The sequence below is a fragment of the Grammomys surdaster genome, unplaced genomic scaffold (assembly GCF_004785775.1).
Source record: "Grammomys surdaster isolate TR1022 unplaced genomic scaffold, NIH_TR_1.0 193, whole genome shotgun sequence".
Lineage (NCBI taxonomy): Eukaryota > Metazoa > Chordata > Mammalia > Rodentia > Muridae > Grammomys > Grammomys surdaster.
This window is the reverse complement of record NW_021604638.1, coordinates 7,258,101-7,284,207: the sequence shown is the minus strand read 5'-3', so window position 1 is coordinate 7,284,207 and position 26,107 is coordinate 7,258,101. Positions and strand designations below refer to the sequence as shown.

Below are 26,107 nucleotides of genomic sequence, written 5' to 3'. Positions count from 1 at the left end.
GGGCGGGAGGGGCAAACAATAGAAGTATGTCCCTATCAGGAGTGATAGGGCCTGAACGTGTGAGCTTCAGCCACACGCCCACCCTGACGTGATTTGTTTTTACACATCTGAGATAAGGTTTCCCATGATTGCCACACCCCAGCCAACTGAGGGTCACTATCACTGTCTTGACGGTAGGTGACATCACTGTCCTCTTTACCTAGTGTCTCTGGCACCCAGAAACAGTGACCCAAGATAAAGCTAGTCCCCAGTGGGGCTCGGCCGACTGTGTCTGCCCAGGATCTGCTGGGAAGCTGGACTGCAAGAGACCCTAGCTCACGAAGCATGAGTGTAAATACGATCAAGACATACTAACGCGTGAAATGTCAGAATGAAACTCATTATTGCATATACAAATTTAAAAGTAAAGAAAATAAAGATGACCCTAGAGTGGCCCCCCATCACACACCTCTTTTTACTGACTTCTGATTTCTCACGACTGAAATTTTGCAGCTGTGTTGACAGGCCCGGGTGGATGGTATCTTCCTTAGCTTCCTGCCCAGCCACTTGTGAACACAGAGGCCAATACCCAGGCTCCTGGGGCCCTAGCATGTTCCTCAAAGAACTCCTAGAATCATGGGCTCCTTAAGAGCCAAAGGACACACATCAAGCAACATGGGAGGACCTGGAGCCCCATGCAGAGACTACAGGCATGGCCACTGTTACCCATGCACACGCACGTTAATGGACTCGAGACGTCACAAAATTTACCTCCACGGGAAATTCTGGTGTTCACTGAGCCCAGTCCAAAGCGACCGAGACTTCCTGCCTGCGAGTGACAGCTGGCGGCAGCAGCCACAGGGTGGGCTCTAGCCTGAGGCTCTTCATCTCCCAAGCCACTGCAGCTGGTGGACACCAAGGGATCCATGTGGACCTCACAGTGTAGAGCCAGGTCCTGTGGGCTCATGCTGGTGTCACCTCTCAAAGGAGAATGTGAATCTGCAAGCTTCTGAGTAGACCCTAGCCTGGAGCCCCAAGTGACCTGTCAAATGAGCCCAGGCCAGAAGGGACCTGTTGGCAGGCATCAAGCACCTGGGGTCTCAAAGGACCTTCAGGAGGGCAGTCTGTTGGGGGCGGCCCAGCCTTTCCCCATGGCTGGCTTCAGACACCTGAACTGGCTAAGTGCCAGAGGGCATTTCCGGCCCGGCTGCAGGGTGGCCTGTGTACTCCACAGGATGAAGTTCAGCTCCTGCGTGGTAGGCAGCTGTGGGTAAGCTGCCAATTCATCAGATCAAAGTTCTTGTTTGCAACATCACGGCTACAACACGTTAGTCTTATTTTAGGATAAACAGTCCAACCAGTGCAGGCTCTTCCCAATGAACCAGCAGCTGGAGTCCCCGGAAGCTACTTAAGCAAAGGGAAACCAATTTTAATCTTTACCCAAGTACCTACCCCACAACCGTTTTGCTATGATCTCTGCTAGATTTAACCAAGGTCATTCACTGGGGTATGCGAGGCTCACCAAAGGGCATATACATCCCTGGGGCCTCGAACTGGTCCTCCTGCATTACCCTAAATAAGAGGGCTACAGGTGTGCATGACCACACCTAGCGACTTTGTTTTTTCCCAGGGTCTCTCTCTGGAGATCAAATTCCTCACCTAAATCAGAGCCCTTAAGGGCTATCTTTTGGCTAGTAGTGGACCACAGCCCTTTAATCCCAGCACCTAGGGGCAGAGGCAGGTGAACTGGAGGCCAGCCTGGTCTACAGAGTGAGTTCCAGGACTGTCAACCCTGCCTCACTGCCTGACTTTGCATCTCACCAAGTAGTGAGAGGTCTGTCCACTTACTTCATGCGCAGTGACTGAAGAGCCAAGATTTGGCTGGAGAACCCTCCATGTTTTCATAAAAGGTGAAGCCCTGGTTTCACATCAGGCAGTTCCCAGGACATCTCCAGCAAGCATCTGACTCCTGCTGAGTAAGCTGGTGAAGAAGGGCACAGCCTGCTCTCTATCAAAGCACACTTGTTTACTACAGTAGAACCGGCCGACAGCAGGCACAACACTGCTTATGGACACTGTAAACCTGACTTCCAGGATGCCTAGCCCGAGAGAGCTAGTTTGCTCCAGAAAGATCCAAGGCCTCACCAGCCACCTTTAGATCTCACAGCTGCTGCTTCAAAAGGTTGATCCACACATATGTGTAAAACAAAACAACTGAACCCTTTGCAACACAACGAACTGCCTTTATTTCGGTATGCATCCACATTTCAACATTTAGTGGTCCTGAACGGAGTGGGGAACGCGGCAATGAGCCAGGAGGCCAGGCCCACCGATCTGCAAACGATCTGCAAACGTGGTGACACAGAGCTCCTCCAGGTCCCCGCCAAGGGTCTGAGGAGCAACACTGACACCTGCGTCTGCAGGGTCAGGGCCTCGTGTTCCAGCTGTCGGGCTCCTCATCAGACCCGATGAGTGCCAGGGTGACTGGAGAGCCCTGTTCAAACCTCTTCAATGTGTAAAAGCAAAGCAATTATGGGAAAGGAACCAACTCAGAACCGTGTGCACTTAGGACTTCCGCATGGCCTTTCTCTAGGCATATCCACCAAGGACCCTGAGCGCTGGCCGGTCTGAGTCGCCCTGTGACTGCTTTGTTCACCTCTAGACCCGAGCTCCAAGCTCAAGGGCTGATGGTGGCAGCAGGGTCGAGGACCCGGAGCTCCCTTCCCAGGCTGGTGGCAGGTGAACGAGTGTGGTCCGGAGCTAAGTGAGGGAGGCCAGGCTCTTCCAACCTCATCTGATGGCTTCTGGCCACAGCAAGTGTTGGGTGGTGACAGGCAACAAGGGAGTTGAGGAGGGGAAAGCAGCACCCCTTGATAAAGGTGGGGAGACGGGAAGCCCTGAATTCCTCACCCGCGGCCAGTTTCAGAGGAAGGGGAAGGTTACAATCTAAGCTTTGGCCAAGGGTGGGAGTGTCGGAGTGGGGACCATGGCTTGGATGGGGCGTCACTTAAGACTTAAGAAAGCAGGGTTGCAGCCAAAGCGCCCCAAGCCCAGCAGTAGTCAGTCCCACGGCTGCTACCTGAAGCCTTCCCGTCTATTCTAAGGGCCACCACACAGCTGTGGTGGAGGGCAGGGCGGGCAAAGGCAGACCCAGGCCAAGTGCCAGCAGCAGGTGATTGTGTGACGTGTCTGTTCACAGTTGCGTTAGCTGTGCCCACCGCTCCCAAAGGAAACCGATTTCAACACACCTTCTTGATCCCAGAAGTTCAACCAGGCAGACAGCGGTGACAGTCGACAGATGATGCTACACAGCACAACTCAGGTATCTCAAACGGACAAGAAGTTAGTATCAGAACAGTGTCTCAGGATGAAGTCTGAGTGGGGCTTCCTCTCCAGTACTTTGAGGTCTACGGATGTATCTAGAAAATTCACTACTGTGGAAAATGAAGACTTGGGTTGGATGGGGAGGGGAGGCGGGGCCTTGGTGACTAATTGCTGTAACACTGTCCTTCTGGCGGCTGTGGCAGCTTCATGTTCTCTTTTGCCATCATCAGACGCCGCAGCTCCTGCAGGACGACCTTGATGCTGTGAGAGTTCTGCCACTTGGCCAGCACCGCCGTGGCTCTGGGGTCCACCTGCGCAGAGGCAGACGAGTACATCACTGTGGGCTCTGCAGCAACACCCACCGGCCCACCCTCCCCAGGGCTCATGTGCCGAGCCCACGTGGCCCATCGACCACAGGCTGTGCCAAGCTGCTCTCCTGCACTGTCTGCCTCCCTTCTCTAGGTCCTGGCATGAGAAAGAGGAGCAGAGCCTGTGGCACACAGGGAGACTTAATCCGGTGCCCACACCTTGTCCTTTCTCCACTATACACCCAGGGTGAGGCTGATAAACACAGGAAGGGCAGCAAGAGCAGACATGGCGCCCAGGTCTCTCAGGTTGCCAAGGGGTTGGTGGCTCCAACACATAGGACAGGTGGCAACAAATTTCCTCTCTACTTCTCTGGCCCATCTCTAAGACTCCAAGGACAGGCTGGGCACAGTCACTCCAAGCCTCTGGCAAGCAAGACGTGGATTCAGGATTTATGCTGGGTGGGGCCCAGTGGAAGATCACCCAAGCCTGTGTAAGGCCCGAGCTCTAAGGAGGGCTTAGTTGGCAACAGTACTGCAGCCTGACCTCTCAAGGTCAGGCCATCAGAGTCATGGACAATGCTAATGCAGGTGGCTGAGGCAGAGGACTGCCATGGAAGAGAGAGGCCAGCCTGGGCTTCACAGTGAGTTCCAGGCCAGACAGGGCTACAGCAAACAGTATACAAATATCACACGGCAGTGGCTGAGACACAGGAGGTAAAGCTGTGGGAATGGTTTTGCCTCTGCCTTCTACCTCATGGTGTCATGAACATCGAACACTCTTATCGCAGTGACAGTGCAGGGCTCCTGGAGTGACAAGAGACAATGGAAGCAGCCCTGCCCACTGCTGCAACTGTGGTGATAGCCTGCAGGAGAGGCAGGGTGGGACTCACCACTCCATTGGAGCTGCTCACGCCGCCCATATTGACTCTGGTTACAAATCTCACAGACGGGGGTGCTTCTGGGTACTTAGGCCCACATTCTATTTTAAGGCTGTATATCCGGTTTTCATAAATTGTCTGGAAAAAAGGGGTACAGAGATGAGTTACAACCTAAGAGAGGCACAACTTCCAACAACTTGGAGACACTGTTGCCACAGACCACCGGGTGATGCATCTGCCACAGATGCCTCAGCGAAACAAGCAAAGGACAGACACAGGAGGAAACCCGGGTGCCATGTCAATGAGTCTGACCTGAGGCCACTTCTGTAGCATATGCCATCTGCCCTCAAACTTTCTTTCTTATATGTAGTCATGCTGACCTGAGAAACCACCAGCATCAAGTGAGTGAAGCAAGAGGCCATGCAGCGGAGGCTCCAGACCTCCAGGGACAGCATCAACTCCGAAATGTCAACTGTGTCTGGGTGTGGTGGTACACACCTGTAACCCCCAGAGTTCAAGATCATCCACAGAAACATAGTGACCTTGAGCCTTAAGAGCCTGGGATATGTATATCCCTATCTCAAACAAAAATGCCAATTGTTGAGGGCTCTGGAGATGGCTCAGTGGGCAAAGGGACTTGTCATGCAAACTTGTTAAGGTAGAAGGAGGGAAAGGCTACAAAAGGTGTCTGCTGACCTCTACACAGTTAAAAAGCCAACCATCCCTTCACTGAGAAACACAGGAAAGCCCAAGGCCGACCCGTCACCAGTGCTGCAATGTTGAGCAGTAAAGCATGCCTGGCCCGAGGCCCCATCATGCATGGATTATCCACCCCAACTGGAACCACCACCACACAGCCCTCAAGACCTGGCTCAAACAGCAAGTACTCTGTGACAGTCTAAAGACAGCACTGCAGAGACCTCCCACATGGGAGCCATGCCCAGGACCAGGGCCACCCTTCTTTATCAGTAGGGGGCAGTACCCTCTCCTAGGAGTCTGCACACAAAGCAGTTGCTCCTGTGCAAACAGCGACACCTACTAGTCTCAGGGTCTTTTTAAAAACCCTTGAACACAGCTTAATCCCTTTATCAGGTTTAGGTCATCCATACCACACCTATGCAAACCATTCTCATCCCAAGATAAGCCAGTGCTCAAAGATGCTCTTCCCAAGCTCAAGTTCTCCTCCCTGCCTCCTCTAGAGCGCTGCCACCCACCATCTATCCAGCATGGTCAGCAGAACTCCGCTATAGGGTCTGGGTGGAGGAATGTGGCTCATGGCTTGTGGGTTCACATCTGCTGAGGTCTCTCCAAACAAGAATTAGCCCCTCGGCTCCCAGCACAGGGTCCATAAAGACCTACAATCCCCAGGAACACCTAGGGAAAGAACCCAAGGCAAGACTGCCAAAGTTCAATGTTCCAGGTAAGAGCTCTAAACTGAGGCCGTATCTCAAAAGCAAGCAAGCAAGCAAGCAAGCAAGCAAGCAAGCAGGCAGGCAGGCAGGCAGGCAGGCAGGCAAGCAAGCAGGCAAGGAAGGAAGGAAAGAAGGAAGGGAGGGAGGGAAGGAGGGAGGGTCGGTCTTGGGGCAGCTGAGCACTTGGCTGTTTTTGTGGAAGACTGGTTCAGTTTCAGTGCCCACAAGGTAGTTCAAAGCCACCTATAATCCCAATTCCAGGGGATATGGCGCCCTCGAAGACAACAGGTGTGTATCTGGTACACAAACAATGCCTGCAGACAAAGTGCCATATACGCAAAAGACTGGCCCGGTCTCGGCAAGCCAGCACTGGGGTGTGGCTGGGGGGGGGGAACATTTGCTGAGTGTGTACAGGATGCTAGATTCCATCCCCATCACAGCAGAATACCCCAAACCAACACACGTACATGGCTGATCCGTACTGCAGTGCTGGGGCTCCCTCTGCATGCCCACCCAGCCCGTGCACAGATTCTATCTGTCAGTGTCAGGTCTGACAGCACATTCTTGAGAATTGCTGCCTGGAAGATGGCAGGTTCACATCAGGATGAGACCAGTCTGAGTTACACCTGGGACACACCAGTCACTCACTCAAGGGAGGAGGCAGGGTCTCACTGGGTAGCCAGGATGGTCTGGAACTTTCTCTTTTGCATCAGCACTGAGTACAGGACCCCCAGCACATTCCTTCTACTGGCAACACAAAATTATTTAATCCAGTACCTTTGAGCAACATGTTAAAAAAACAAACAACGGAACCAAAACCAAAGGAGAAAGAACAGGGCTCCAGCCTGCAGTGAACTGTAGGCCATATTGTGTGCCTGCAGTGAACTGTAGTGGGGCTGTAGGCCACACTGAATGCCGCACAGTTACAAAGCAGGCACAGTGACTCACACTTTAACCCTAGCATTCAGGAGGAAAGGCAGGGGGATTGTCGGGAGCTACAGTGAGACCCTGTTTCAAAACAACACAACAACAACAAAAACAACAACAACAACAAAACACAGATAGCCAGGCAGTGGTGGCACTCAGGAAGCAGAGTGGCTAGCACTCAGGAGGCAGAGGCAGGCTTAAAGCCAGCCTGGTCTACAGAGTGAGTTCTGTATACAGAGAGACCCTGTCTTGAAAAAAACAAAGCAAATACAAACAAACAAACAAACATCTAGCAAAACTCAACTGGAAATGGGCCCAGTGGTACAGGCTTGTGACAGGTTCAGTGGGCTGATGTAAGATATTCCAGTTCAACCCTGCCAGGGCTATGAAGAGCTCAGGGCCACCTGGGCAGTGTGAGGCTCAGCCATAGAGCACCTGCCCAGCACGCAGGAGGCCCTAGCATGGCTCCCCAACACTGTAGTACATCAAAGAGCTGACCCTCTCCTGTGTTGTTCATATGCTCTGCTGAGGGCCAGTGAGTAAAGACACTTGCCCAGCGCAATCCCCGGGATCCACAGGGTGGAAGGGGAACAGACATGCACTTCAAGGCTCTGACTTCCTTACACACACTGGAATGCATGCACACACGTATGAATAAATGTGAACACTACACTTATGTGTGTAAGTTTGTGTGTGCACACATGCACAGTGTCACAGAGGCCAGAAGAGGACCTGGGGCTGGAACTGCAGGCAGCGGAGGGCAGCATGGATGTTCTGGGGCAGCAAGCACCCACCAGCCTCTAAATAAAGGACCGCATACATATATATAATATATATAAATATACATACATATATATATATATATATGTAGACTACTACACATATTATAATATATGTAAACTATGTAGCTACCGCATGCACCCTAGGGTCCCAGCACTCAGGAGGTAGAAGGTGGGCAAATCTCTGCCAGTTTGAGATGAGAGTCAGCCCTAGGACTAAGTAAGATCTTACCTTAAATTTAAAAAAAAAAAAAATATGTCAGAGCAAGGTGTGATGGTACGTAGCCATCCTTAGGAAGTGGAAGCAGGAAGTTCAGGAGTTGAAGACTAGCCTATAGTACATAAAACCCCAAGCCAAAAACAAAAAAAAAAACAAAAAACAAAAAAAAAACACAAAACACACACACACACAAAACCCAAGGCCGGGCGGTGGTGGCACACGCCTTTAACCCCAGCACTTGGTAGGCAGAGGCAGGCGGATTTCTGAGTTCGAGGCCAGCCTGGTCTACAGAGTGAGAGTTCCAGGACAGCCAGGACTATACAGAGAATCACGAAAAACCAAAAAAAAAAAAAAAAAAAAAAAAAAGAAGAAGAAGAAGAAAAAGAAGAAGACGACGACGAACAGGACGGAGCCAGTGACAGGGGACACCACACTGCACACACTGCCAGCAAAGCCCAAGCTCCTCACAATGCCCAAATGCCCAAGAGCTACCACCTCATCTGGTACATTCCCCATAGAACTGAAAACTGGTCCACACAGAAACCTCCACCATCCGCCAGTGTTGGGTTGGTCCCAATGCCCACAGCAATGAGTGGAGATAAACAGACACACCCAAGACAGAGCTGTCTGGCAGTGCCAAGGGGCAAAGTACTGCACAAAGTACTCCCAGGGAGTCGGGAGCACCACTGCAGCTCTACCGGAAGGAGGCTCAGGGTGGGTCAGGGAAGGAGTCGCCACCAACAGTTCTTTGGTGTGATGAAAATGATCCAATGGTAAGTGACAGACACTGTGGTGGTCTTGTTAGCCGGATGCCTGCCACTCACTCACTCACACTCATGCTTACACACTCCTTCACCCATTCACTCACCCACACTCACACACAGCTCACTCGCGCACACTCACTCACTAGTGTGTGTAATGTACTCAACCCTGGCTGGCAGGCTTGGCAGGTGCACCAAGCTCCCTGGATGTTGGGCTAGACCATGGAGTGGGGCACACTTGCCGAGTGCCAGCCCTCAGCAGCCCTGCCTGCCCTGCCTGTGGATGCTGTGTACATCAGACCAACGAGGAAAGTCAAATAATAACCCTGCTAGATTACACACTTAGGGGCGCTCTAAACCAGGCAAGGAGACACACACGTTACCTCAGTGTTTCAGGGGCAGAACCTTGCATCTGGGGCCAGCCTGTGCCACATTATCAAACTATATCTCAAATATCAAGGTTTGGGGACCACAGAGATGGCTTAGCTGTTTGAAACTCACACTACTCTTGCAGAGGACGCAGTTGGTGCCTAGCACCCTTGTCAACAGATCACGGGCTCCTGCAAGTCCAGATCCAGGGGAATCTAACACTTGGATACCAGCAAATGCAGACACACAGCAAACACACATAATTAAAATACAAACAGCCAATAGACATAGCCCAGTGGGATAGCACCTGCCTGTCAAGTCTAAAGCTCTAGGTCCCAGCATTTGGGAGCCTGGGGCAGGAGGATTTGAAGTTTAAGGCCACCCTGGTCTGCAAGGCAAGATCTTCTCTCCCCTGGCCGCCACTGCCTTGTCTTTTTTGAAGTTTTTTGAAACAGGGTTTCTGTGTAGTCCTGGCTGTCCTGGAACTCTCTCTCTCTCTGTAGAGCAGGCTAGCCTCATATTTAGAGATCTGCCTGCCTCTGCGTCCTGAGTACTGGGATTAAAGACATGGCCTACCCGTACCCAGACCCCTCTTCTGTTTTTGAGACAGGATCTGGATATGTAGCCTAGGCTACCCACCAGCCAACAGTGATCCTCCCAAGAGCTGGGATTAGGTCTAAGCCACCATTCTGTCTTAAACAAAAGATGGGGTAGTCTGCCTGGAGTGAGTTTCAGAGGCTGATTCACTGTTTGCCAAGCAGGCATCTGTGAGGTCCTAAGGTAGACCCTGTCCACTGGGCTGCACTGCACGCTCACACAATAGACACATGAAAGGATCTGGTGTTTGGCAACTCAGTATGCCCTACACCCCTTTAGAAAAGGATAAAAGCTAGTTCAGGACAATCCAAGCAGTTTTTGTTACAGAAAGGGTCTTTGTATGTAGTCCAAGATGCCTTGAACTTGCAGCAATCCTCCTGTCTCACCTTCTGAGTTTATAGATGTGTGCTGTAGCATACTTAGCCTGAACATTTAAGCAGAACATTTTCAACAGCATTTACAAGCTGTTTTAGATTTCTGTCTGTCTGTCCTTTTGTTTTGCTCACATGTGTGTGCCTCATGTGTGTCCTGGAGCTGGAGTTAGGGACAGTTGTGAGCCTTCACATGGGTGGGTCCTAGGAATGGAACCTCAGTCCTCTGTAAGAGTAACAAGTGTTCTTAACCACTGAGCTGTCCTCAGCCTATCTGTCTCTTTTGAGACAGTGTCTCAAGGACACATACTGGCCTGAAAGATCACCGAGATTGACTAGTCGGTCCTTCTCCTTCCACATCCTAGGATGTGGGCAAACTGTGGCCACAGCAGTTCTTATTTAGTTCTCACAAGAGCCTCTCAGCATCCAGTAGAGCTGGTGGCTCAGTGCTGGACAAGGTCCACAGTCTCTGACTCCTAGCCACCCACAGGTGCTCTAAGGAGAACCTCTCCCTAGAGGCTGGATCCTCTGAGGAAGGAGAGGATCTGCAGAGCCATCTACAGGTATGTCCTGAGTACTCTACAGAGACTCAGCACACTGTCGCAGGGAGGAGGAAGTGGGGACCGTGTACATTAACTCTTGCACACAGCATCAGAGTTTTGAAGATGTCTTAGGAAGCAGGGTGAACTGCAAGGCTGTTCAGTGACCCTCTGAGGTGAACTTTCAGTGCCACTATGTCTGCTGCTGCTCGAAAGGAGGGAGGCTGTCACCTCAGGCACAAGCACACTGGACAGCCATGCACACTCAGGCTCAGCTCCAGGAGTGTCCCCTTTAGGGTCTCTCCTTCTTCCTGGGTTCTCTCTTGTGCTCAGTAGTGAACTCCCTCGCACTCTAGTGCTGACCAATGAATACTCAACTTCCCAGGAGGACTGTGTCGATGACCAGTGGGCAGGGAGGAGCACAGGCTTGGCAAACAGACCCAGTTCTGTGACCCTGGGAAGGTGACTTCACCCTGGGCCAGCTTCCCCACCTGTGACCAGGAATGTGGTTACGCAGGAGGACGTGACAACGACCTTGTGAGCACTGGGCGACACTTGTGGAGGGCTAACCTGTACCCTCAAACACACACTGGCCAGGGAGGGCCTCACACAGCAGAGCTCTCCTGGGCTTGCTTGTTCCCTTCTTTGGCTCTGGTCTTAAACACCTTTGGATCCAGCAGAGCTGATAGCAGGACTTGAACCTGCGCCGAGTGACAGACAGGACACAAAGGCACAACAAAGCTGGGAAGGGGTTGCTGTCCAAGTGCTCACTTTGTCTTGACCTCAGCCGGGGGACAGCAAGCTCAAAGGCCATGGTCTACACTGTCATATAAATCCACACCACTGGCAACACAGGATTCGCTTACCAAAGAGGATTAAACCGCACCAGAAGGGCTCAAATGTATAAACTGGAATTGGTCAGAGAAAGAACAGCACACTTCAGAAAACAGCACTGGTGAGTGTCTGCCCACAAGGCTACCACTGCTTTAAAGAAAGGCACAGTGAGCTTAACACAGTGACAGTTACAGCCGGAGCTTGGCGCTTACTCGTGGAGGCCCAATTATCATGCCTGTCCATCTTGTAAGTGTCATGTCCTCGTCGTCCTCCAGACCCCAGCTAACTGTGCCGTCGCCGACTCCTTTCTGGCCTTCTTCCAGCTCTTCCAACAGTCGGAAATTTCGAGGGACTTTTACTCCTAAAACAAATGTAAAGAAATTCAAGATTCGAGCAAATCCAGGGAGAGTTGTAAGCCTAGATCACGCTGCTCATCGCCAGTGTGTGTGGACGACAGCATACACCCAGCTGCCGGTCGCTGCCTCACACACGGAGCCCTGGGGAACCAGAGGGGTGCTCGCCTACCCCAGCCCCTCCACACACCCCAGCCCAATGCCCAGTCTAGCTGTTGCTTCCTTTAATAGGAGCAATTGGCTGAGAGGAGTGCCAACTGCAGCTGGGAACAGCACCCTTCCCTTCACACAGTCGTGGTATGGAACATTATGGAGGCTGCAGAGACTTGGGGATGCTCCTGACTGGAATGACCTTAGAGACACAAGCATTGTATCTCATGAAATGCTGTCCCCACAAACAGCTGTCAGCCAGAAGTGCTGAGAGGAGGCTTTTCCATTCTGTAAGCCTCAGCCCCTCTGGTTTATTTTTCAGCCCCAAAGCCCAGCAAGCTGTCCATGAAGGCAACAAATAGCACATGCTATATCCACCCCAGGTACCTGAGCTCCACCTTAGGGAATCCAGCAGTAGCACTGGAAGGCTGCTCCTGGCCTCCCCTGCAACTTTCCCTGAGTAAAAAGTAGGCTCTTTGCAGGCCACTAGCTCTCTTTGAACACGGAGCCTCACCTGGCCAGACTCCAGCACTCCCTCCATAGCACAGTGAGGAGAGGACCCTGCCCTGCTATGTTCTGGGCTTCCTGGTGTGCAGGGCACATAGCTCACCTATGCCATCATGACAGCCATGCCCTAGGCACTGGGAGAGAGCAGGGAGCGGTGCCTGGATTTCCTGAACCTCCCACCCAGAAGTCATGGGACAAACACAAGCACACGAACTGTGTAAGACAGGGGGGTAACAGGGCTCAGCTGAAGAAAAAGTGAGACAAAGGCACAGATGAGGGGTGGCTCAAGTGACAGCAGGTCTCTAGGTTAGTGTTAGGGAACAGAATGCAGAGCCTACCCAGCAGAAGAACTGGGAAACATGGGGCAACATAAAAGACCTCTGACAGCACAGAGGACCATGAGAGACCAGTAGAGTGACCACGAGTGCTGTGAGGGATGCTGAAAAGGACCAGTAGCCATGTGGCGAAGAGTACATGGTGCCGGGCACTGGCTCAGCAGACAGGATCTGTCAGGTGGCCTATGGTGTGTGAGAAAGAGGTCAACTCCAGCACCCACAGGTCTAGTGTGACCATCAAGACAAACTTGCTCATGGAACATGAGGTGGCTTTGGCAGTTACAGAATGCTACATCCTCCAGTCCCACAGCTCCTGATATGACTGATTTCCTGGGGCTGGAGAGATGGCTCAGCAATTAAAAGCACTGGCTGCTCTTCCAGAGGATGCAGGGGCTCGGCTGGCTTCAGTTCACTGTCACACAGTAGTTCACAACTCTGCAACTCCAGTTACAGGGGTCCAGCGCCTTCACACAGACACACATGCAGGCAGAACACCAATGAACATAAAATAAAAATAACTTTAAAAGGGGGTGGTTCCCTGGACTAGGAAGCAGCACAGAGCCTAGCAGCTAAAAAGCCCAGTCTCACCCAACCTTCTCTAACAACAACAACAACAACAACTCCATTACTGCTGGGAGTGCGGCTCAGTGGTAGAGCACGTGTCTGTCAGATACCTGCCCTAGCTCTATTTCCAGCCGCACAGAATTTATTTAGGACAAATAACATCATCCCAAGTCCCATTTGGGAAAGCAGTGGCGCACGCCTTTAATCTCAGCACTTGGGAGGCAGAGGCAGGTGAATTTCTTAGTTCGAGGCTAGCCTGGTCTACAGAGTGAGTTCCAGGACAGCCAGGGCTACACAGAGAAACCCTGTCTCGAAAAACCAAAAAAAACCAAAAACAAAAACAAACAAACCCCAAAAAACCAAAAACAAAAAAACAAAAACAAACAAAAAACCCCAAAACAGCGCCCCCAGGGGGGGGGGGGGGGGGGGGGGGAAAAAACACCAAAAACAAAAAGAACAAAAAACTTGTGTTGAAGGCACTTGCTTTTAACCCCAGCACTTGAGAGGCAGAGGTGGGTGGATCTCTGAGGCTGAGGCCAGCCTGGTCTACAGAGCAAGTTCCAGGACAGCCAGGGCAACAGAGGAACCAAATCTTTACAAGACAAAAAAAAAAAAAAAAAAAGGAAAAGAATTGTGCACACATATGTACATGCATGTACTTTGGCTGCTGTTCCCCAGGAACTGTCCACCTCGTTTTTTTGAGGCAGAGTCTCTCAGTGGTCAGTACTCACTGAGAAACTGTGAAGGCTGGGCAGTGAACCCCAGGAATTCTGTCCCCACCTCCAAACACTGAGGTCACAGACATGCACCACCATGTCTGCTGCCTAGCTCCCACTTGGGGCTGAGGCTCAAAGCCAGGTCCTCAGTCTCACAAGCACTTACCACCTGAGCCACCCCCAAGACATGTGCACAAGCAAAAGAGCCGTTTGACTGAAAATACTAAACAGCAGCAAATGTGGTCACTGGGAAAAAAGAACAGCAAAACATACAGCACACCCGCCTCACTGGCTCAGCACCATTAGCATGTCACACCCAGGAGAGCCAGCTGCAGTGTTGGGCTACATGAGGTGAGGTGACGTACTTCAGTAAACACGAGGTGAGGACAGCACAGGCAAAAGGCAAACAATACAACTGCTTCACTCAGAGTTAAATAAACAATGAGGGGAGGACTGGCAGACAGCTCAAGGGGAGGACTGGCAGACACCTCAATGGCAGCAGCATCTGCCCTGCAAGCATGAGGATCTAAGTTCAAATCCCACACAGCCACGTAGAAAACAGGGATAGGAGAACGTGCCTATGTGTCCATGACCCAGCACTAAACAGAGTCAGGGAGCTGCTAGTTCAGTCCGACTGTGTCTCAAGGCAGCAAGGAGATACCATCCTACGCTCTGGCTCCATTTGTCCTGTGCCCAGTGTGCACGCCGGCACACTCACGTGCTTGCGCCCCCCACACAGAGATAAACCTAATTACCGTTAGAGGCGGAGTCTCACTACATTGGCTCAGGCTGACCTCAAGCTCAGAGAGATCCACTTGCCTCTGTTTCCCAGGTGGTGGGGATGTGCCAGGAGTTGGTGACTCACCGCCTTAATCCCAGCACCCAGGAGGCAGAGGCAAGTGGATCTCTGAGTCCAGGCTGGTGATTCCCTTTCCTTCTGGCTTTATTATCCAGACCTGTCATCTTCCTGTCTTGTGTGCGGACCCCACTCCACCAAGGTACCACCCAGCCTTTGTACTTCCTGTTCTCTGTAGAAGACTTCCTCCCTTCAGCCCTAAGACAGACTCCTTCATCTTCTCTGGGGAGTCACTTCTATGACACTTGACCCCAGTAATCAGCTGTCTTCTCCGGTCAGGCTGGGGACAGTGAGCTGGTTCAGCATGGAGAGGGGTCTGCCACCAACGCTGGCAGCGTGTGCTCTCTCCCCGGAAGCTGTGGTGGAAGGAGGGAACTGACCTGCACACCTTCTCCTCTGACCTCCACATGATGGCACGCGTGTCCACACACAGCACACGCACACCAACAGCCCTTAGTAGTTTTTCCCCAGACCAGGTCCACAGTAGGTGGTGGCTGGTGTCAGAGGGAGAGGGAGAATGGGAAACTGAACCCAGGGTGCACATGCCCACTGATCCAGGCCCCAGTCTGTTTACAGTAGTCTTGTCATGAGGTGAGTACTTTCCTCACCTGGTCCAGCAGAGGTCACAATGTTCTTGACCTCTACAGAAGGAACGAGACTGGAAAGCTGTGGTGTCGCCTGGCACATTGCCCCCATGGTATAGCAACTCCCTCAGTACAATGCATCACCTCCTAGTACCAGAGTAAAGCAAGCCCTCTCCTGACACACCCTCTCCAGCTCAGCAGTCAAAGCCCTACAGGCTGTCCCCACAGGAGTCTCAACTGTGGCTTTACTTGAGCACTCCCCCTGGTCATTCATGGCAGGACATCTTGCACCCCAGTTCCTGGCCAGATGTCACGGTCAGTTCCATGCTCCTGCCCCAGGCTCTTTCCAACTCCTGCCTCCAAAGTCCTGGCCCGAGTCCGTCCCTTCAGCTCCTGGCCCCACTGCCCAAGTGATTCCACGGGAGCTTCAGCGTCCATGCCAATGCCCTTCCTCCCAGACACCTGCCAACAGGCCTCGGGCACCCCGAGCACCTCCAATAGAGCCTGCTGCACTCCTCCCCAAGTGACGCAGCCACTCCCTATCTCGGGATGTGGCACCAACACTTCTGGCTCCATCTCGAAGTCAGTCAGTCAGTCATCTCTCCTTCCATCTTGTGCGCTTTTCTTGCTCCACCTACCATCTCACTGGGGACCCTGCCACCTCTGTCTCTTGCTCTGCCTGTTCTCCAAGGGCAAGCCTTTATGTGATTAGGACACCATCACCTCCTTGTAGGGCACCAGCAGTCTCTAGCACACCCAGGTTGTGTCCCACGGAGTCGGCATCACACTGGCCGGCACTGCAGCCTCAGGCTTCTGGGGAAGGCTTATCTTCTTCAGACTATGCTCACTATAGCCTCTCCCAGGGCATGCAAGGCTGGCAAGTCACTAGGTTTTTCCTTCCCAACCAACACTCCTCCTTTTGTCTCTCAGCTCCAGCAAGCTGACCAGACACTGAACACGCAGGCCCGGCCCATCTGCCTTGCACACTGCCTTCTCCAGGAGGTACTTGATATGTGCTCGCAAAACCTGTCTTACAAAATTCCAACAGATTTCTGAAAACATACCCAGGAAATACTTAGTCATTAAAGGGAGCCTAATTATTACACTATTGGTGTGTGTGTTTGTGTGTGTGTGTGTAGACAGAGTCTCATATAGCCCAGGCTGGCCAGGAGCCTCCTACAAAACCAGCCCTACTCCCAAGTTCTAACGTTATAGGTGTGCCCACTAAGGTTGGTTTGAGAATCTTATCAAAATGCTTAGCAAGGATTTTGAAATTTAAGCAGAATTCCACATGACATACAAACTGAATGAGCAAGACTTGTCAGTCCCCTGACTGCAGAGGTCAGCAGGGCCCTGTAGCCATACACCTTGACCTAGCAGCTCTGCCCAGACACCAATGCTTTCTCTTTCTGTTTCCCTGCCTGTTTTCTACTATCTCACCCCTTTCAGACAGAACTATGACTCATTCACCTCAACACACACACACACACACACACACACAATCGACCAGCAATCTGACACATGATGGCAGCTCCATAAATGCTTCCAGGGTGAACAGCAGGATCTTCTGGTCACACTTCCAATCCTACGTTGACTAGGATCAAAACACTGACAACATCAGGTAACATCTGGGGTTATCTGAGCGTTTAAATGTATTTGCGTGTGGAGGTCAGAGGACAAACTTGTAAGTACAATTCTCTCTTTCCTTTTACGAGTCTGGGGCATCAAACCCACTTTTCTGGGTTTTCCCAGCAAACACCTGCATCAGGAGCCATCTCTCTGGCCCAAGTTCAGGGCTTTGACTTGCAGTTACATTTCTTATTTTGTATGTACCACGATGCACTTGAGGAGGTCAGAAGACAATGGTCAGGAGTTGGCTCTCTCTTTTTTTTTTTGGGGGGGGGTTTTCGAGACAGGGTTGGTTTTTCTGTCTCTGGCTGTCCTGGAACTCACTCTGTAGACCAGGCTGGCCTCGAACTCAGAAATCTGCCTGCCTCTGCCTCCCAAGTGCTGGGATTAAAGGTGTGTGCCACCACCGCCCAGCTTTTATCTTTTTTTTTTTTTTTTTGAGTTGGCTCTCTTCTACCAGTCCGCAGAACGCAGGGACTGGATTCAGGTCACCAGGCTCTGATGGGGCAGACCCTCCATCCACTCAGTCATCTGAGGTGTGCTTTTTTTTTTGTTGATGTAAAGTTCGGTAGCTTTTGGAATTACTAGGTTTACTTATTTTGTGAGCATTATGAGTGTTTGGATGCTGGCACGGCAGGTCCATGGCGCTCAGAGGGGTCAGTTCTCCCCACTACGTGGGTCCTGGACTGATCTCAGGCTGTCAGCTTTGGCCTGAGGCTCTTCCCCAGCAGTCATACCTAGTCCTCAGCCTTACTCTAACTTTTGAGACAGGATCTAGAACTTGCTGTACAGACCAAGCTGGCTTTGAACTCTGGTCTACCTGCTCTCTCGTCCTGCGCTGGGACTAAAGGTGTTTACACCAGCACACCCGGCTCAGGTTTTTAACAGTTATTCTTAGTTCTTCAAGACAGGGTTTCTCTGTGCAGCCCTGGCTGTCCTCAAACTCACAGAGATCCACCTGCCTCTGCCTCCCGAGTGCTAGGATTAAAGGCGTGTGCCACCACAGATGGTTCCAACAGCCCTTCCCCATTCAAAAAAATGTAGGAATTGGAGAGAAACTTAATTTTTTGGGGGGGAGGGGACATATTGGGGTTTGGCAGATACCAGGCAAATTCTCTACCACTGAACCTCTCTGAGACAGTATCTCATATGTACATGTACAGGATGGCCTTGAATTGCCTCTATACTTGAGTGAGCCTTCGATTTCTGACCTCCCTACCTTTGCCTCTCCAGCAGCTGAGCTGGCTGTGGCCAGATCCACTTGCTTATTCTGGTTTATAAACTAGGGCGAACTGGTGCCTCCTCACCAAACCTCACAAGAGAAAAGACTCTTTTCTGTGCTGTGCTGGAGCCCAGAGACTCTCCAAGCACTGCACCCAGAAGACAGTACCTACCCCTAGAAAGGGCTCCTCAGAGTACAATTCACAAATGTGCTACGGATGTCCCAAACTTTTTTTTTTTTTGGTTTTTTCGAGACAGGGTTTCTCTGTATAGTCCCGGCTGTCCTGGAACTCACTCTGTAGACCAGGCTGGCCTCGAACTCAGAAATCCACCTGCCTCTGCCTCCCAAGTGCTGGGGTTAAAGGCGTGTGCCACCACCGCCCGGCTGGATGTCCCAAACTTTAAAATCTGTAAGGAAACTAATGTAAGCTAACACTGTAACAGTCCACGAAGCACTAAAGTCCTTGTGGCCTAAGGCACCTCAGTGCTAAGGCACCTCAGGGCATGAATTCAAAATAAGCTCAAAATTAGAAGCACAGATGCAGCAAGAAGTGAAATCTAGGGGCTGCCAAGCCCAACTCCCTGAGTTGTACCCTAAGAACCTCCGCAGCAGGAAAGTCAACACGCACAAGTTCTGACCCCCTATCCTATGATATGGCACATGCAATCACACACACACTAAATAAATGTAGTAAAAAATAAAACAGAAAGCAATAGAAATGCAGGTATCAGTGATATGGCTCAGAGGGTCAAGGCACTGTCACCAAGCCTGATGACCTTTGCTCCATCTCTGGTACCAATACAGAGGGAAAGAACCGACGCCCATCCCACTAAGTTGTCCTCTGACCTCCACTAGCATGCCAAAACACATGGCAACCTCCTAATACAGAAAGCAACCTGCAGGCTGACAGTTTCCCACGGCATCCCAGGGAAACATTCACCACAGTGACACGAAGCATAGAAACACATTCAATCTGTGGGAAATGGTTCTGGGGTGTGCATACACCTGCAACCCCAGCCCTCAGGAGGCTGTTGAGACTGAGACTAGCCATGGCCACACAGCATGACTCCAAACAAACGTTAGACAGGCGGAGGGGGGAGCTGGCTCACTGAGCTACGTGCTTGCTGAGTAAGCACGGGGACACAAATCAGAGCCCAGCACTACCATCCTCTGCTTCAGGTAAGTCAGAGGTCAGTCTAGGCTCATGAGGCACAGCCTCAAACACAACCAACCAGGCAAGCCAGGTGAGCTATGCAGACCCGAGTGCAGGCAGGCCAAGGCACACAGTACCCTGTCTCAAAACCAAAACCAAACCCAGGTGTGGTGGCACCTGAGAGGCACAGACAGCTGAGTCTGAGTTGGAGGTTAGCAAGAACTGCATAGTAATACCCTGACTAAAAATGGGAGCTCACTTATGTAACTGCAGCACTTAAGAGGCTGAGAGGCAGGAGGATTGCCACAAGTTCCAGGCCAGCCTGAACTAAAGAGTAAGACTTTGCCTCAAAAATAATAAACAATAGCCAGGTCTACAGAGTGAGTTTCAGGACAGCTAAGGTTACACAGAAAACCCGTCTCGAAAAACCAAACACCAAAATAAACAAACAAGTAAATAAAAATAAAATACAAACTGGGATTTGGCGAACTGGGGATTAAAAGCAGGGCTCTGGGGTGCGCAGCACAGAGAGGCCTGGAGCCCAGTTTCTGATGGCAGACTTCTGGATTCCAAGAGCCCAGCTGCTGTTCATGGAGCTCAGCAGACTGCACTAAGGCCGGAGCGCTGGTCCAGCTTCAGAAGGTGACAAGACCTGAAAGGTGCCCTGGGATGCAGTATTAATGAACTGGACAGTGGGCAGATGACTTATGCTCTGATATCCAGCCAGCCTGAGACGTCCTCCTCTGAGAACTCATGGAGGAGCTCTGAGGGTGGCCCAGCAATGTGACAGGTCTCTGACTATCATAAGCAGAAACTAGTGGCTCTAGAAGACTCCACGGAAACCTGTTAATCTTTTTTTTTTTAAGATTTATTTTATGTATATAAATGTTTTGCCTGCTTGTAAGTAAGCGTATCATGTGTGTGCTTGGTGCCTTAAGAAGTCTGAAGAGAAGTTGGATCTCTTGGATCTGGAGGCAGTTAGAGGCAGTTGTGGGTGCTGGGAACCCAACCTGGGTCCTCTCCAAGAGCAGCAGTGCTCTTAACCACTGAGCCACCTCTCCAGCTCCATTCCCCTGTCAGTCTTTACAACTCAGCGTGACAGGATGGGAGACTGTTGGTGGCTCAGTGACCAAGGAGGAGCTGGAAGTCCAGCCCAGGAAGGAGTACTGAAGGCTGTCCCTTCCTTCTGTGACAGTCCCACTGTGAGTCGCATACCTCTGCATCACCCTGTCAGACACACGTCTCGTCTGCATGCCTAAGTCAGACATCGGGTCACAGCAGCCCAATCCCTTCCCAGAGGTATCCACCTCAACACATTCCGGACGGGAGAGCGTGTGCTCAAGCCAGTGCCAGCCCATCGAGTGCAAGGTCAGTCTCGGAGCCAGGCTTATGGTAAACACTTGTGTCCCCCAGGCTAGGCTACCCAGTGAGATCCTCTCACAAAATAACCAAAAACAAACAAAAACTCCAGCAAAATCAACAAGCACCATGTGCAGGAAGGCTTGCACACAGATGAGGACAGGATCTACTTACTCCATGTGTGACACACAGGTGTCCCAGCTCAGCAGGTGTCAACTACTCAGAGTAAGGGCACAGAATAACTTCCTCAAACACAGAATTCAAGGTGATACATGCCTTTAGCCCCAGCACCCGAAAGGGAGAGGCAGGCCCTGAGTTTAAGGATACCCTGGTCTATGCAGTGAGTTCCAGGACAATGGTGTTCTGAGTCCCTGGGGTTACACAGAGAGACCCTAGGCATTGCTGTGACCTTTCAGGATTAGGCCGAGGACTCCTAGTTTGTATTCATTCCACTGTCACCAAACGTTGGTAGTTTCAATTCAGGACATAGAGTAAGCGAGGGAAGGAGGGAGAGAAGGAGGGAGAGAAGGAGGAGGTGACTTTGTTATTCTTTTGATGCTAGGACAAACCAAGGGCCAGCTTGGCAAGAATGCTACGTAAGCTACAGTCTCAGCCTTTGAAATTAGAGGAAAGGTGCAAAAGCCCTGTAAAAGCTCACCTGGCAATTCCAAGGATCCATCTTTATGTATCCATATGTGTGTGTGCGTGTGTGTGTGTGTGTGTATGACATGTGCGTGTAGGCATGTATCTGTATGACACTTGCATATGAGCATGTGTCTGTGTATATGACACATGATCTCGAGTGCCCATAGAGGCCACAGGAGAACACCTGAACAAACCGTGTCCCCTCTCACCCCCCCGCCAAGATGGAGTTAGATACAGACAGTCATGAGCGAGCAGCCAGGTGTGGATGCTGGTCCTCTGGAAGAGCAAGTGCCCTTAACCAGTGAACCACCTTCTCGAGCCCCTCACTTGGCAATTCTTTGTTTTTTCAAGACAGGGTTTCCTTTGTAGCCCTGGCTGTCCTGGAACTCATTCAGAGATCCACCTGTCTCTGCCTCCTGTGAGCTGGTATTAAAGGTGTGTGCCACCACGTCCAGGTGGCAATTCTGATACAATAGTAGGTGGCAACACATACCTATGATCCCAGCACTTGGGAGACGGAGGCAGGAGGATCAGAAGCATATCAAAGGTCATCCTCAACTCCACACTATGTTTAAGAGCAGTCTGGGCTATATGATATCCTGTCTTAAAACACAAAATAACACTGAAAAGGAAGAAATCCTACTTGCAGTGGCTCATTAATCAGGCCCCATTGTGGGACCTGGCTTCTGCTTCTCAGCTGAGCACATTCAGAAGCAGCTATCCAGAAACCAGGCCATGAGGGAGGAAAGGCACTTGGCTGTAAGGGACCCAAGATGGCTCACAGTGAGACCTGTGGGAACTGGGGCCTACCACAGGGCCTCGGTTCTCGTCTCCTGTCTCCAGCTGTCTGGAGGAACACCCTTGAGTGGAAGGAAGAGCCAATCTCTACGGCCCAGATGGTGACATTTCTAGAAGCTGGCTGTGTGCATGAGGCCACACCCCTGCGTGTATATTTACAGTGGCATCCTGCCAGGGCTTGTCACTCTGGCACTTGGTATCTGGTTAACTGTCAGCTCAGGGCAGCACAGCATTGTGGGCTGCTGGGTGAGAGGAAGGACCTGGCAGCCAAGGGCCACTGTCTGACATCCTGCAGTCCTGGACACACTGTAAACACCTTGAGTGGCTGTAGTGGGATGTCTCAGCTCCTCTCTGAGACCTGCACTGAAATCACAACAGCAAACAACGTGGGAAGGTACCAGAGCAGCAACCACACGCCTGGGCTTGGCCCACACAGGGACTCCAAGGCTGCACAGTGGTTTCCTGGCAGCCAGGGCACAGATTAATGACCAGGCTCAGTTTAAAGGTGGCCTGAGGCCTGAGCACACCTGAGGAGGTGAAGGGGACCAGAGGCTAAGCACCAGCTTAACTAAGGTCCTGTGTCCACTCTTAACATTGCAGCCTTTTGATGCCTTGGGGCTCAAGTCAGAGCTCATCATCCCTTCTCTTCAAGGCATCCATCCATCCATCCATCCATCCATCCATCACGGAACACCTCCTCATACCAGGCATTTGTTCCATGGCTTCCCCATGCACATAGTAAAATCCAAAGTCATCTCTCCCCATCCCATTCCTAAGGGCTTTCTGTTAGGGAGAGGCACCTGTGGAGGTGAGCAGGCAGCTTGTGGAAGTTGATTCTTTCCTTGAACCACATGTGTCCTGGAGATCAAACTCAGGGCCCAAGGCTCGCAGGACCTTTACCTGCTGAACCTCCTCACTGCCCCATGGCCTTTAATCTCATCTTTCAACACAAGTTCCCAACACAGGGCCACTGTACCGGCCATCATCACAGGCCACAGGACTCGCTCTTCCCACCACTGGCCTCAGTTCCAAAGTTGGTCCTGAGAGAAGCCTGCCCCTCCACACCAGACTCGCTCATCACAGCACAGTTTTGTTCAGAGCACTTCCTTCCTGCCTTTTGGAGTCACTCTATTTCCACCTCGAATGGCCTTCTGTCTGGTTTGAATGAAACCTAAGGATAGTGCTGTATCTACCTTGTCTGCTACTCAAAACAGGACACAACAGGCCCCAGTAACCATCTGTGGGATAGAGACACATTGAGGAAAGAATGTTTCTGGGTACCCCAAAGTCTTTCCTTGCTATCTAAACTGTGCTACTAAGTGCACTTGCTCCTTTTTGGGGTGCTAGGGGTGGAACCCAGGGCTGCCAACTTGCTAGACGAATACTCTAGCACCGAGCCACACCCCAGCCCAAGTTCTTCTTCTGGAGTCCATACACAGCAGCTGCTGCTGAGCTGAGGCACAGGCAGGGCCTCGGAAGTCAGAAGTGGCTGTCAAACCGGATCATGAGATGTTCTAAAGTAACAACAAGCAGTGCTGAGTGGCAGTGCCACCCCAGTACTGGCTGCCAGGCACTGTTCTGGAAGATGCCCTCTATCCCACCCCAGTCCAGCCTGACTCAGACTTGGTCTCCCCAAGTGCCCATGGCCATGTGTGTGTTAGTGACTGGACTGACTTGACCCTGCAGTCTTCTCCAGGACACACTGTGTGGTGGGTCACTGCAGGCAGCGCCTCTCCACTCCCCACGCCCACATCTCCTGTTCTTATGGCCTCACAGTTCCAAATCACCAGTGCCCAAGCTGGTGGCCCGTCCTTACCTAACCTTGCCCACCTCCACCGACAGATTCCCGAGGGTGCAGCCCCACACCAGAAGGGGAGCACCCAGTTTCTCCTAAATCCTTCACTGGAAAAGCAAACTCTCGTGCCTTCCCAGACCCCAGGGGACCAAACCCACTTCACTTTCCCTAGACCGCCAGAATCCGTGCCCCGTAATCAAGTGCAAGTTGTCGGTCCTGAGACAGACCCTTCAGGTTTCCCCATCTGGCCTTCTCTTAGCCCACCAGAGACTGGCAGAACTTCCCCCCCAAAAGCACCCCCCTTTCCCTCTTGCTATGCCTCCCATTTGATCCAAGGGTTCTCATTTCACTGTTCCTCTCCTACCCATCCAGATAATGGAGTGTTTGAGTTGAACCCACATATTTTCCCCAATTATCCGAAGGAGTGACAGGCACTTCCTCCATCCGCTCCATGCAGGAAGAGGTTTTTCTTCTCTAAAAAGAAGCATCTGCGGGACTGCACCCCATCCCACCATTCTCCACCACAGGAGCCTTCCCAACGGCGACACGCCCCGAGAGACCCCCCCTCCCTCCCTCACACACCAAGGCTTCCGAGACACCTGCTCGTGCCCATCCAACGCGGCGCTGGACTTCCAGCGCGCCTTCTGAATCTATCTCTGGTCTCTGCAACCCAGGCCTGCTTCCACTGCAGACACCCTGGCTCAGCCCGTGCAGGTGCCACGATTTCCCCGGGAAGCGACCACCATGATGCTCTCCCTCTCGCAGCCCTGACCCTAAACTGGCGCGGGGCCCCGGGCGGCCTCGCCTGTGGCCCTCGAGGCTCCGTCTCCTCCTGTGCTTCCTAGGGTTGCGCCCGCGTCCCCCAGCCAGGCATCCCCGGCTCCCAGTTGCTCGGGCCAGCTTCCAGCGGGACCTCGCCCGGGCATTCCCGAGCACACTCGGCCACTCCGCCGGCCTCTCCCCCACCCCCCGCCCCCCGGAGGCGCCCGAGCCTCCGGCTTGGCCGCACCGCCCACGGCCCGGCTGCCCCCGCCCGGGCTTCCGGCCGCCGCCTGATCGCCCCAGGCCGGGCCGCGCAGCCAAATGCAGCCACAGGGACAGCGCGGAGCCCCGGCCCAGCCACCATGGCCTCCGCTAGCCTCGAATCCAGCCCAAGCAGCCCGCGCCCCGTTCGCCAGCACGCCCGGCGCCCCCGCTCACCCGAGCCTGTGGTGGCTGCCATCTTGCGTCGCTGTCGCTCGAAGGCCGGCCCCTTCTTCACCCCCCCTTGAGTTTTCCTTCGGACGCTGGTGCGCAGGCGCAGGCGTAGGCGCAGCCGCAGACGGTGCTGCTGACGCTCGCTCGGGGTCGCAGGAGCCGGGCGGGAAGGGTTTTGCCCGAGTCTTCAGTGAGCGAGCGCGAGGGCGGGGCAACCTGCAAGCCCCGCCCAGCCCGTGCGCAGGGGAGGCGTGCAGGTGCTCGCCGCCTGGGCCCGGGGGTGACCGCGCTCTTCCGGGAGAGCAGAAGGGGGAAGGGCTGCGGAGCCCAGCGCCTGTTCCCAGGCTGTTCCTCGCCCTGCTGAGTCCTCACCTCGTAGCGAAAATGAAACCAAGAGAGATGAAGTTCAACTCAACTGTTAAAGTAGCTGAGTCAGAATCTGAACCCAAGCCAGATGATCTTTGTTATGGGGTATCTGAAGAAAAATACACCGAAAGGCCGGAATACGTCAAAGTGTGGTCCACTACAGTCTTGTTCCCGGCATTGCTGCTGCTCTGGGGCCTGAGACATGTAGGGACAAGGTGCAGCTAGGGGGTTGAGAATCTACCTTCCTTGAGGCATGCTTTCGTTTGTGTTTAAGGGTTTTGTTTGAGACAAGCTCTCAACCCAGCTGTCCAAGAGCGCACTACACAGAGGATGACCTGGACAGCTTCTGCTTCCGCTTCCTGCAAGGGTTGCGGGCTTGAGTTAAACCTGGTGTCAGAGTTCTTAGAGATGGGCTTTGTGTCTGCTGTGCAACTGAGTCACATCCGTAGCCCTGCATTTTTTCATTCATTCATTCATCCAGATATTTATTAATCATCTATTATGTGGGAGAAGAACTGTGCCATAGCTGCCGGAGATGGCAAGACCTCCACGAAGTGAGATTCTCTTCTCAAGCACTTGC

General features: G+C 52.3%; 1 protein-coding gene across 1 annotated transcript; it reads right to left on the bottom strand.

The window, feature by feature from the left end:
- Window positions 1-2,198: 2,198 nt before the first annotated feature.
- Window positions 2,199-25,243, bottom strand: Ube2v1 (ubiquitin conjugating enzyme E2 V1). The gene is made up of 4 exons (XM_028769541.1): window positions 25,165-25,243; window positions 11,511-11,659; window positions 4,502-4,627; window positions 2,199-3,614 (listed from the first exon to the last, which is right to left on the bottom strand). Exons 1-4 carry the CDS (start codon window positions 25,184-25,186, stop codon window positions 3,468-3,470), a joined length of 444 nt encoding a protein of 147 aa, XP_028625374.1. The 5' UTR covers window positions 25,187-25,243; the 3' UTR covers window positions 2,199-3,467.
- Between the last annotated feature and the right edge of the window lie 864 nt (window positions 25,244-26,107).